Source organism: Colossoma macropomum, unplaced genomic scaffold (assembly GCF_904425465.1).
Source record: "Colossoma macropomum unplaced genomic scaffold, Colossoma_macropomum, whole genome shotgun sequence".
In the NCBI taxonomy this organism is placed as follows: Eukaryota; Metazoa; Chordata; class Actinopteri; order Characiformes; family Serrasalmidae; genus Colossoma; species Colossoma macropomum.
In genome coordinates, this window is record NW_023494784.1 from 18411177 (window position 1) to 18425137 (window position 13961).

General features: G+C 37.7%; 2 protein-coding genes across 6 annotated transcripts in view; one reads left to right on the top strand and one right to left on the bottom strand.

The window, feature by feature from the left end:
• Window positions 1–13961, top strand: part of caska (calcium/calmodulin-dependent serine protein kinase a) — a 285045-nt gene that overhangs the window by 191346 nt on the left and 79738 nt on the right. The window lies entirely within an intron of this gene.
• LOC118817873 (probable G-protein coupled receptor 82) lies at window positions 4240–9298 on the bottom strand. Its single transcript, XM_036584895.1, has 2 exons — window positions 9203–9298; window positions 4240–5889 (listed from the first exon to the last, which is right to left on the bottom strand). The coding sequence occupies exons 1-2, from the start codon at window positions 9211–9213 to the stop codon at window positions 4713–4715; spliced, it is 1188 nt and encodes a 395-aa protein (XP_036440788.1). The 5' UTR covers window positions 9214–9298; the 3' UTR covers window positions 4240–4712.

The window sequence follows — 13961 nt, forward strand, 5'->3', positions numbered from 1 at the left end:
AGTCCTTAAAAACGACTGACATGGTGGATTTGGACAGGACTGAAAGCACTGAGAGACACCTGTAAAAATGACATTACCCCACCTCCCCACAGTGTTATTCACACTAATCCTGTCTGAATAGTGCTTTAGACATTAAAGAGAACGATCAGTTATGATCCAGTTAGTGTGTAATTCTATATCTACAGTAGCAGCTAAACAGCTTTCTAAAGACATATTATGTCAACATGATTAAGGCAGTTGATGCAGATAGAGAAGAAAGAGAAACACTCTGATAAAGACATAAACACCAGTCTATGAACATAATATGGTATTAAAGTCCTCTGTGATTCCACTGAGACACAGCAGATGTAGACGTAGATAAGAGAAGAGCTTCACTGGCTTCACCAGATTTTTTAATGTGAGCTTCAGAAGCTGCTGACACGACAAAGCTGTCACTGAGAAGAAAGAAACTTGACATTAGGAAGGATGCAGCCAAATAGTTTCATTTTCTCACACTCCCCCCATCTCTTCATCTCTCTCTCTCTCTCTCTCTCTCTCTCTCTCTCTCTCTCACACACACACAGATGTAAAGATGTCTTCATAGAGGGTTCACATCATTCCCCAAGTCACGAAGAATGACACACACAAGTGCTTTGGGAACCGATGCTGAAATTAAGGAAGGAAGTAAATAGTGGTTTTGTTGTAGTGCTGTGCAGTGACGTGCTCTTCCCAAACTTGCTGCACTGTCATGCTCTCTCTGTGTGACTCAGATTAGGCCTGTGATGTTGCTTTGTGTCTCATGTTTCCTTCACGTCAATCAAAAAACAATTTCTTGTGATCTCAACTTGTTGCCATTCTGGCTGAATTGGAAATCGACTCAGATATTTTTAAAATATATATTAAGATTAAATATTTTTGTTGTATAGGGTTTTGTGCTTGCAGGATGAATGGCTCTTAATGCAGTGCTTTCATAGTTAGCAGAATCCTAAGCCAGTGCATAGCATTAGTCTTTCTGTGCTGCTTCTCTGAGAATGAACTAGGCTTGGGCAATCACAAAGTTTTACCCACAGTGTCAACACTCCTGACCAATGTTGTTATGTGTGTGTTCAGACGGTGGTCGACATTAGGCAACTTTTTATACCAGCTACAAGGCTGCTAAAGAGGTGCTTTTATTTTTACTCCAGTTTCAAGTAAAACCATTGCAAGGAAGTACTTTGTACGCTTGAACACTAGTGGTATACTGGTCGCAGCACGCAAGAAAAAAAAATAGACTCACAGCTTACAACTGTGCTTCATGCACACGTGAAGCCAGGATGAAAGGCTTTATTGATTATCACAAGAGCGAGCTGTAGCATCACAGCAGCAGCACTGTGCAAAAGAAGCCGTTCACAAGTCTATGCAGATACAGTGCATGGTTTAAGCTGCTGGTACAACAGGTACAAATGGAAGAATTTGAGATGAAAGCAGTTCGCAAATGCAGTCATGAGATTCCGTGTAAAGGAAATAATTTTCTTATAATAATACATTCAAACCATTTAAGTGTCACTGGCTACATTATGCAACACAGAGCTGCCATGATGTTTTTCACTCCAGAAAAATGAAAATTTAACTGTAAAAAGTATTGATGTACTGAAATGAAAATTTTTGACTGAAATTAAAATCCAAATTCAGGATACACTTGGACAAAAAACAAAAGGTGATAACAAATAAAATCTACTCACCTAAAATAAACTTACTCAAGTTGTTATAGTATATAGATGCAGTGAAATACAACATCAGTGACAACAGAGAATGGTTGATCATCCAAGGCAATGAATATATTTTAGTTATACTTTAGCATTAGTGCTGGGATTTTTTGGCTATTTCAAAAACTGTTGTTACAGATGGTGTCTGTGCGCTTGCAAGGACTTTCCTTTCTGCTTCTGTTCTGCTTCTGTTCTGTGTATCGAGGAGAATGCCATGTTTTCAAGTGGTATCAAACCTGAAATGTACAAGTTCTTGGGTGTTTATATGAATCTTGATGTAATCCTTGAAATGATCAATGTTTTTTAATCATGTGTCTAATGTCAATGGAAGAAACTGAAAGTTCCACATGGCTGATATTTTCACTGTTTATCTGCGGCTGCTCAAACTGTTTAAACACAATTGACCAGTTCAGGAAAGCGAAAGGAACGAACAGCGTTTTTAATCACTATTTATCATTTTTGTTACAACTAAAATGATTTGTAAAGCTTATTTTGTTGCCTATTTAAGTTTTGCTTTATTGGTCAAAACGTTTAGCTGCTGAAATTATTCTGCATTTTGTGAAAGCAGAGCACTTCAGAAAGGCTTGGCTGCTGGCTGTACTTAAGACTATGTTGTCTTTCCCAGTAATCTTTCAGCTTTTGTTCACATGAGACCTCTGTGATTTCTCAGGAACTGTATTAGATCTTGTTCAGGTAAGTCACGGTGTCAGTCTTATTGGGATTTCGTTCACACGCAACCTCTTCTGTTTACAGTTAATTTGCTGCGCGAGAGCTGTTGTGTGAAAGGGCTGTAGGGTAAATGGTAAATCTGCATATTTACTTGTTGACCATTTTGCTTTAATGCTGTAGCTAATCAGCTGGGACAGTCGGAGAGAATGATCAGAATTACGTTGCTAATCAGTGTTTAAATGACTAATGGAAAGGATGTTAAGGCAGAGTAATGGAAAAATGGTTGCTAGAGAAACAGCATAGTCTTCCTTAACATGTGGATTTGCTACCTGGGAAGAGATATTAACCAAATCAGTTTTTCACAATGTTAAATACTCACGAATACCTCCATGAATTCTGCCAAATTTTCAACTTTTCTTCATAATTAAGTGGTCATTCAGAGTGGGGGTTGATTAGAGAAATGTGCTAGAGAAATTCAGAAAAATTCAGAGTCAGCACTGCCCACAGTTGGTGGTGATTTGTACTAGATGTCTGGGGTTTAATGCCTCTTAAAGCCCCCTTACTGAAAGTTATGGTTACCCAATGCCTGAGACATTGTTTTATGATAGTTTTTATAAGATCTTAGCCTATTCATAGCAGGGAGGTACTTGCAGTACATTGTAAGGCAAAATAGTACCAAAGGAAAGCTTATGTTTTTGGATTTGCTATAATTATACCATTACTATATGAAAACTCAGTAGACATGACTAGCATGACGGTTGATTTGGATAGAAATTGAAAATGGCTATATAGACTAAAATGGCTATTGCAACCCCTGATTCCTATCACCACCACAATAAAAAAAATGGAGTCAGTAAGTTTCTGTGCCAGGCACAGATTCAAATCAAAACAAAATGTTTACCTTTCAGTCATTGAATCAGAAACTTTGAAAAAACTGTGGAATTTCTCTTTAAATTGAACTAAACAACATAGGCCATATCACCTCAGCTAATTAAAATATGGATAACCTCTATAGGGTGATAATTGGTGAGATACATGGGAGAATTTTCATGTGAATTATTTACCCCTAGGTATCTATATACACATATATATGTGTGTGTGTGTGTGTGTGTGTGTGTATGTATATATAGCTAGATAGATAGATAGATGTGTGTGTGTGTATATATATATATATATATATATATATATATATATATATATATATATATATATATATATATAGTATTGTGCGGAGGTCTAAGACCACCTTTTATTTTTTAATTTCCAGTCATAACAGCCATTAAGCACAATCCACTCTTGCTTTAGGTCTGAACAAATCCACAGGTGTTTCTGTCCTTCCACTGTGAGAAGACAACTCAGTACTATGAGTCTGGAAGGATGTGCAGTTGTCCAGAAGATGTTACTGAGAAAATGGAAAAAGACAAAGCTGCTGCTGGTGTTCTCAGAACAATGGACTGACCAGTCCAGACCTTAATATACTTGAACATGTTTGAGATTACTTGGATCGTGAGAAGCAGAAAATGCACCCAACTTCTAAGACCTAATCTTGGAGGTGTGAAAAATATCCCTGCAGATTTCTTTGACAAAAAGAGCAAGTCTCCTGAAAAGAAAGGAAACTGTAAGAAAGGCGAAGGGTGGACACGTCAGAATGTTTACCTTTCAGTCATTGAATCAGAAACTTTGAAAAAACTGTGGAATTTCTCTTTAAATTGAACTAAACAACATATAAGACTTTTTTTTTACATTTTAAGGTTTTTTTACTTTTTAACTCACAGAATTGAATGAGAAAATTATTGGTAAACAGACACAATGCTATTTCACCATTAAAGTATTTATGCAGCATGGAACTACAAGCATGACTAAACGCAGACTAAATTCAGCTTGTATTGAGTGCGTATTAACAGTTGGATATGATTAAAATGTAGTTTGATATATACATTGCATTTCTTAATGTTAGTTAAATGGGTTCTTTCTGCTAAACTCTTCTCATTTGTATGACTTACATACAGCTTCCCTCTGTCCAGCCTTTTCACTGGATGAAGTGCATGCATTAATGCATTCAAAATTTCACATCAGGCCTCCACATCCCTTTAAACCAGTTCCCCAGGCGTACTGAGGGGAGGAAGGAAAAACTGATGCTACCTCAGACCTAAACATAGGTTAAAAACATGGTGGACACCTGGTTCTCAGGGCTTTGTCTAATGGTTTCCTTTCCATTTACAATGGAAAGTCCCCACTTAGAGGAAAATGCATGTTTCACCAGCATTTCACTTCCCTTCATGGCTGCATTGACAGTGCTAAGTTTGTTTGTCCATGCCACTAGTCTTTTGAATATGAATGCACATTGTGTGTCGCGGCACCTTTTGACGAGCTGTTGTTGTGTGGAGCAGACTGGCCACATTCAGTCCTTGACGAATGGCTGTCTTGGGTGTTGGAGCTCCCTCTGAACAAGCAAAGGGTGTGCCTTTTGAAGGTCTTGTCCAGCAGGAAGTACATGATGGGGTCTGTGCTGCAGCGCAGAGCCGCCAGGCAGAGGAGAACATTCTTAATCTCCACATAGGTAGAGAGGGAGTGGCACTCTGTTCCATTTCCCCTAGAGTCAGTTTGTGCCAAGTTAATGAAAATTGCTTTGTAGATGTGGTATGGTAGGAGACAGACCACCAGCACAAATTGGATGACCACAATATTGCGGAACACTCTTACATAGACCCTCTGTCTATCAGAGATGATTGTGCTTTTTCTGGACCTGTAGAAATGCCTAATCACAGCCATGTAGGCACTTAACACTACAAGGAGGCAGAGGAAGAATATGACAATGCCTATCATGGCAAAAGCCTGAGAGCCAGACCCACCAACTTCCACTGCGACGCTGTAACACATCTGCTTGTCGCCATCCTCCACTACTTCTGTCTCTTTCATTGAGTAAACCACCACCGACGGTATTGATGCTGTCGCCACAATGGCCCAAGTCCCCAGGCATACGCCCAAGGCGAAAGAGGTTTGGCGCAGCCTGCTGAAGAAGACTTTGGGCAGGACTTTGGTGCATTTGCTGGGACGAGGCCCATGGCTGTGCTGGACGAGTGTGGCACAGCGACTTAGTGCCAGCCAAGCGAGAATGATCATGCCTACACCGATGTTGGTGTGGAGAACTGGGGTCAGAACATTTATAGCCAGCCTACACATTGAGCTCCTTGAAGACCAGCTGGTGCCAAGAGCATAGTAGGCTGCGATGAAGGGCATAGTGAGGCACAGCAACAAGTTTGAGATTCCTAGATTGATGAGGTAGATGTGCGTGGGAGATTTGCCTGAGATCTTTGCCATGAAAATCCAAAGGGAGAGGACATTCCCAGCCAGGCCGGTCAGGAACATTGCACTGTAGAGGATGGGCAGGAACAGATGGGTGGTGAAGGTCTGACACAAACATATGGAATTGTTAGATGCTATGAGCTGGGGACAGACTGCCATTGGACTGCCAGAAGGCGAGATCGCCAGGATCCTACATGAAAAAAATAAATAAGCATTTTCCTTTCAGTGTTGTATTTCACACATACAGTAACCACTACAGTAGTCATAGAAAAGGCTACCATCTTTATTTTAATATTTATCAACTGTTCTTGTTTAGAGAAGGCATAAAAGGGGTATGGTATTTAAATGCTGACTACAAAACTTGCCTTGACTTTTCATGTAAGCTCAGTTTAGTCAACAGAGCTACCGGAAGAGCACAGTGTGGTTTTCACCTGTTACCATTTTTGCATTTTCAAAACCACTAAAGGACAAACCGAAACATGTGGACTGAACATGACATAGTTCATTAAATTAATTTTTAAAAAAAGGTTTATGGAATTAGACTAAAAGAAAACAATGTAGTTTGAACTTAACCAGTGCTAGACATAGGATCTCTGTGTATATTAAATACCTGTGACTTTGTTGATGCACTATGTGTGTGCTAATTACTGTTTAAACTAGTCTTAATCCAGATGCCTGCTAGGTTTTTTACAACTATTAACCACAAATAAATGGTAAAAATAAAAGTAAAAACAGAAAATAAGTAAAGGTAAAAATAGCAAAAAAAGAATAAAGCTGAGACACATAATATCTTCTCCTTTTCTTGCAAGCTTCAGTGAAGCTTATGATGTAACACATATTTGTTCTATATATTACATATCATAATGAATATTACTACAAAAAAAGGTTCTAAAAACTTAAGTGCAAAATGTTTAGGCCATATTAAAAATATGGATAACCTCTATAGGGTGATAATTGGTGAGATACATGAGAGAATTTTCATGTGGATTATTTACCCCGAGGTATCTGAACAGAATATATATATATATATATATATATATATATATATATATAGATAGATAGATAGATAGATATATAGATAGATATATGTATATATATATAGATATAGATATATATATAGTATTGTGCGGAGGTCTAAGACCACCTTTTATTTTTTAATTTCCAGTCATAACAGCCATTAAGCACAATCCACTCTTCAGGTCCATCCTTCCACTGTGAGAAGACAACTCAGTACTATGAGTCTGGAAGGATGTGCAGTTGTCCAGAAGATGTTACTGAGAAAATGGAAAAAGACAAAGCTGCTGCTGGTGTTCTCAGAACAATGGACTGACCAGTCCAGACCTTAATATACTTGAACATGTTTGAGATTACTTGGATCGTGAGAAGCAGAAAATGCACCCAACTTCTAAGACCTAATCTTGGAGGTGTGAAAAATATCCCTGCAGATTTCTTTGACAAACTTAGAGCAAGTCTCCTGAAAAGAAAGGAAACTGTAAGAAAGGCAAAGGGTGGACACGTCAAATACTGAAAAACTTCATATTTAGTTGTTGAGGCTTCTGTGTAATTTTCTGTTAAATACATGTTTTCTTTGTTTTCATGCTGTCTGAAAAGAAATAACACGTATTTAATGGGTATGTTGACTGAAAATTACATAAATAAAGGATCACTGATTTTTGCTCTGTGCTGTATTTCAAGATATAATTATATTTTTTCACAACTTTAAAGCTTCAGTTTCTCCTGTTTGGCGGCAGATAATCATGAGAGCATTTCAAAAGCACTGTATTAACAGCTGTAAACTTGGGAACACTTCAGAGTCATCTAGTTACATGCACCGATCAGCCTTTACATTAAAACCACCTCCTTGTTTCTTCACTCCTTGACCACATTCAACAAAGCTTCTCAGAGGAGGAGTGCTGATGTAGGATCTGTTCCTATCAGTAAAGGCATAGTAACTAAGAGAGCTATCTGTTCCTAGATCGGCACTCCTACTCTGAGAAGCTTTGTGAATATGGGCCTTTGTCCATTTTATCAGCTCCACTTACCATATAAGTGCACTTTGTGGTTCTACAATTGCAGTCCGACTGTTTCACTACGCTGTTTCTGTCTTGCTCCCCTTTTATCCTGTTCTTCAATGGTCAGGACCACCATTGCGCAGGTATTATTAGGGTGATGGGTCATTCTGCACTAACACTGATGTGGTGGTGGTGGTGTGTTAGTGTGTGTTGTGCTTGCACGAGTAAATCAGACACAGCAGTGCTGCTGGAGTTTTAAACACTTCAGTGTCACTGCTGGACTGAGAATAGTCCACCAACCAAAAACATACAGCCACCAGAGTCCTGTGAGCAGAGTATGACGACGACTGACACAAACAGTGCTGCAACAGATGAGCTACTGTCTCTGACTTTTCTTCTACAAGATGGATGGACAGTGTTTAAAAACTCCAGCAGCACTGCTGTGTTGATCCACTTGCACCGGCACAACACACACTAACAAGCCACCACAACATCACTGTCACTGCAGTGCTGAGAATGATCCACCACCTAAATAATACCTGTTCTGTGGTGGTCCTAGCTGTTAAAGAAAAGGATAAAAGGGGACTAACAAAGTATACAGAAAAACAGATTCCAGTCTGACTCCAGTCAGACTCCAGTCTGACTACTACTGACTGTAGAACTACAAAGTGTAGTGGAACTGTAAAGTGAGATCTCGCTTGCTTAAAAAGTGTGAATAAACATGTTGAAATTTGGTTGTACGCCCATGTGTGGTTATTGCACAGCCTGAGATGTAAAAAAAAAAAGTTATAAGTACTTTTTAAAACAAAAAAGTCAGCATTATTTTGTAAATGTGACTTTTTAAAACTCCTTAGATTGCAGATTAAAACTACATAAGACATTGGAACACTGCAAAATTGAGTCATCGGTTAAATATAAAGTTATAACCTGGTTTCTTAACATTTGGGTTCATTGAACTGAAAATGTGAAGGCAACCAGGTTACTTGCCCTTTTAAGTAAAAAACTGAATTGTTTTTTTTACAGTGCAGTGGATATTTTGTGATACAGCACAATAAACTTACTGAACATCATCTTGATCACCCTTTTTCCACAAACGTCCTTTGAGATGCTTTTCCTGGCCTTAAATATTTGGTTCTTAGTTATGCTGTATGAGTTTCTGACTAAATGCTCACTTTTAGATGTCATCTGTCCAGCAAATCATACACCTTGGTTCCAAACAGAGTATCTTACATACGTAAGCAGACATCATTTTTGCTTGGGTTTATCTAAAAGCAGTTTTGATCACAGTTTTTGAGTAAATACATGCTTAGAAGTATTCTATAATACATTTTTAAATGATCCTCTATATGCTGTGCATTTTCGTACCATTAAGGCTTAAGCTAGTCGAGAAAAGAAGCATTATTAAGTCACTTGACATGCTAAAGACATTCTTCATATTCTGGCAGCACTTTTCTCTTTGACTGATGCATTTGTTAATGAGTATCTACTTACTCTGCTGTCATATGCTCCTGTGCGCTGATCTGTTTGCTGTAGGTCGGTGGAGTGTTTTGCTTCAGCCCTTGTCTAATTAGGAAGTGATGTGGAGACGAGAGGATGTGGACTCACTTCTCTTTTATAAAGATAAACGCTAGCACTTTCCAAAACGACCACCCTTCGTCTGCAGTTCTGTGATGTTGAGTACTGTTCTTCCACTTTTTGTCAGACTCAAAACATAATATGCCATATTCATGCTTTTTGCACAAAAGTATGGCCAATAATGTGTACCGGCATCTCCTGCCCATTGTTTACTGAGGCTCTCGGATGCTTTTTCCTAATCCATAGCTAATTCTGTGTCATACTTCTTTTGTTTGAATTGCTACAGCAGGGTCTGGTGTTCCGGATTCAGTCTTTGATTAAAGTAACAGTGGATGAGGTCATTCATCATCAAAGTCATATGCTTGCTTGCCTGGAAAATTGTCCTCTTGTCTTCTTTCAGCCTCTTCTGGACACAGTAGTGAATTACAAGCACTAAAAAGGGGGTTAAAAAAGCTATTTTTGTGTTCAGTCACATTGCAGTTAGTATAAAATGCTTTAGTTATAGTGGCCCCCAAAAAATATTTAGACACTTTAATCATGTAATCCAAATTCTTTAGGTTAATTCATAAAATGTTTCAGTAAATCATATTGTTTTTTTGGAGAAAAACATTTTTAGCGCAATTTTGGCCCTCTTTATTTTAAAATATCTCTAATAACTGTGTAGTTACATATTAATAATGCATGCAAAAACATTGTAACTACTGGTGTTTACAGCTTAATTACAGTAGTACAGCTTATGAGAATACATGTGTATCAACTACAGTTTTTATTCATATTATTGCACACGTGTATCTTCATAGTTGTAGTAGCATGTTTTCAATTATGTAATTACACTTGTGTAATATGGTGAACTGCTGTTTTTATAAGAAGAGCTTTCTGATTGTAACAGGATGTTTACAGTTACCTACATTATGTGAGTAGCTGCACTGTATCTGCACAGGAAATGCCAAATTTACTGACCTTTAGCTAGCTGTAGAAGTATTCTGGTGTTGTGACATGATAACCTAAACCAAAGTTCTGGCTTCAACCTGTTAACTGTCACTCCATTTTTGCCTGAAATGGCATACCCAAAGTAAAAGGAGCGCTGTTCCCTCATCCTTTGGGCTACAGTCATTATCTATTTGAAAGGTAACACTCTGTTTTTTCCCGTCAGAATAATGATATGAATTACTGACAGAGAGTGACAGAGGTTAGAGTTTATTTCCGCCTGATCTCTGAATCTTGCCATGTTATCAAGACCGCATCTTTTGGGTTATAGTGCCTCTGTGGATAGCAGCAAGACTTTGAAGGTAAGGACCCAGAGATTTGCTAGAGTTTGCTCATTCAGTGCTTGTGTTGCAAATGAAGCGATCATGACTGCTGTGAATAATGGATCATAAAATGGTTTGCGGGAATTTATTCCTGAGATTTCAAGCATTCTAACAGTATATTGCATCACTGTATTGCTGGATGAATCGATGCATAGAAATCATGTATACAAATCAGAAGTGAACGCTTCAATGTAAGTGTGCTGGTACCAGTACAGTGATCTAGAAGAGTTTAAACCTTTCTGTAATGTGATGGTTTGTTCCCATTGGCATGTTCTGTGGTGGGCAGAGCTGTTAGCATGCTAGCGAGGCTAACAGCAACAGCAGATGCCCTTCATGTTGGTGCTGTGAAATTACGGATTGGTATTAATCCATTTGATTTGTGCTTCAGCACAAATATTCCGCAGTAACAATGTAAAAGCTACACTTATATTAACAAGTACAGTTTCTGTATAGTTGTTATATAGATACAGTGAAATTACAGATTGGCAATATGAACAATGCTTTTGCGGTAGTATAATACACATTATTTCAAGTATAATAACACGTATTTTAATTATTTACGTTAAAGTTACTCTTAAAGAACCAAAGCCTGAACTTTGGTTAGGTTACCTTGTAACAACAAAAGCATACTACTACAGTTAGCTAAATATTAGGACAGCTAGCCTTTTCCTGTGCAGATGGTGTGTACACCGTCAAATAGTGTAAATGTAGCCTCAAAGGTACGACAAAGTCCAACTTTATACATTACATAAGTTATTCCTAGGAGAAAGATGCGTAAGTTTACCGTTTTATAACCTGATGTTTAAAACAGAACAATTACATTAAAAGCTGGAGAAAAGACACAGTGTGTGGAGTCAGTACAACTTAAAAAATATAATTGCAGTGCATTATGGGGCAATTATCTTCCCTAACTAATGGTATTGAAGACATACCGTTGATGGTACCACTCCATAATGTAGATTACTACGTACCTCCTGTTACAAAAGTGAGGAAAGTTCTTGTTGTTAAAAAAAAGCAATTTGTACAAATGTAATTATCCGCACTATGTTACATAAGAGAAATTATGCTGTTACAGCTATCAAGATACACTTGTATACCGTCACTGTCTGAGCAAAACCTTGTATCTTCAAAGTGGTAACTGTACAGGAAAAGGCAAAAACATATTTTATTTTTAATGTAAATAAATCTACCTACAGACCTTTTAGACCATTCCTTTCATCCATTCATAATACAATTTACAATGTAAAATGCAACTGGCATGTTCAAATTATGCAAATAAATAAAGGCAGCAAAAATGGAGATACGAGGTTTTGTTCCAGCAGCAGTGATATACATGTTGATACAAGTATATTTATCTGAGCTGTACTACTGTAATCCATCTGTAATAGTGAATTCATAACAGTAGTTACGTTGTTGTTGCGTTGATTGTTAATGTGTAGCTACACAGTTATTAGAGACAATTAAAATAAAGTGGAAGCCCACATGAAACTGATGGTAGACTCTTTGTGTGGATAAAGCCTGGAGACACTAAGAGCACTGTAAAGCACAGAGGTGGAAATATCAACATCCGGGAGCTTGTGTTCATTGATGGGATTGTGTGCACAAAGACATTCTGGTTGTAAATCTGCAGAAGTCTGGAAATAAACTTTTCAGATGTTTGCAAACTAAACCAACCAGCCACCTTTTACAATGATTTGTTTTACAGTTGGCAGTTTGCTTGCTAACATGATGGACTCAATGGTTTTTTTTGATGTCTAAGTACTTCTTTTTACACTCAGCATTAGGACCATACATGCAATCATATTACAGTCACAAATTAAAGTTGTTACTCAGTGCAATTCAGTTTAGCAACAGTATTCATTCTGCACATTGTCAAGTACTTTAAACACGCACACAAACAATTTTGTCTGTGCATTCTGATTAATGATGTTTATATAAGGCTTAACATAGTCCAAAATTCGTTTTGTGCTCAGGTTAAGCATTTGCTTTATGTTTTATCTATTTTTCAATTTGGATTTTTGCACCTGTTTACATTATACTTCATTGATTTGAATTAGCCTTTATTTTAATGCTGTTCATACATTTGTTCAATATATGCTCAAAAGTATCCAGACACCCCTTCGAATTAGTAAATTACTTTACCTTAGGAAATTACTAAGCTACTTTAAGGGGCACCAATTGCTGATAGAGGCCCTTAATTGCACACACACACACAGCATAATCATGTTTGGCCTGCTAACTAAGCTCTCTACCAAACACCACAGAACATGTTTGATTTCAGTTTACTGTCACTTTTACTTTTGCTTTCTCAGACATTTTTATCATCTAAATTTGTGTCAACAGAGCTACAGTTTTTTTAAAATCAGGCCTGTACTGCAAAGGGTGGCACATTTTGGGTTAAGGTAGCCTTCTGTTTAACATAGCCTGACAGACTACAGATCCAAACACAGAACAAGTTTAATTTTGCCTTTCTTTTCCTTCAACGGTTGCTCGACCTCACTCTCTCAGATTTTAATCATTATTTTTAATCATCTAAATTTGTGTCAATGCTTTAGTTAGCCAGAATTGAACAAGTGCTGTGGGGGGCAGAGCTGTTAGCATGCTAGCGACGCTAATGCTAACCAGCTCCTCTCTCCTACTTAGCAGCACTTTTAACATTTGCCAGTTATTCAGTAGATGGTTTTGACATTATTTTAATGATGGATTGGAAATTGTGCGCTGTATTCACTTTTTCTATTTATCGGTAACCATGTAAAGTGAACTACTTTTTTTGATTCTGAAACAATAATAGACGAGCTGACAAAAGTATTACAGCTCAGCTTTTACACAAATACCATCATATACCATATTCCTGAGAGAAATTTCAGGAGAGTATGAAGGTATGAAAACATAGATACCACCCAAGCCTAGTTTGCACTTGTGATGTCGCCCAGTTATGTCAATGTGTGAATTGTGTTTATATTTATCTTACTTGCTAAGATTATCCCATCATAGATATTTGCGGTAATAGAAAATGAAAGCAGTGGAAACAGCTCTCTTGGCAAGCAGTTGCAAATAGTGAGGGCAAACCACCACAGACAGAGATACAGAATCATGATTATCTGTTATGCTTCACGGTTGCAGCGTGTTTGATCATCGGAGGATGGCCAGCTAGAAGAACATCTGCAGGCTGTAAAACACATTAACCAACTGAGTAGCTGTCATAAATTTACCTGTACAATTTGTTCCTTCATACGCTTTATTCTGTCCGTGAAGCTACTTAATGTTAAGTATGCATTGCCTGTTCACTAATTTAAGTGTCATTCTTCTTCTTGAAAAAATGATACTGACTTACTTCTGTATATAAAATTGGCATCTTGCACTGT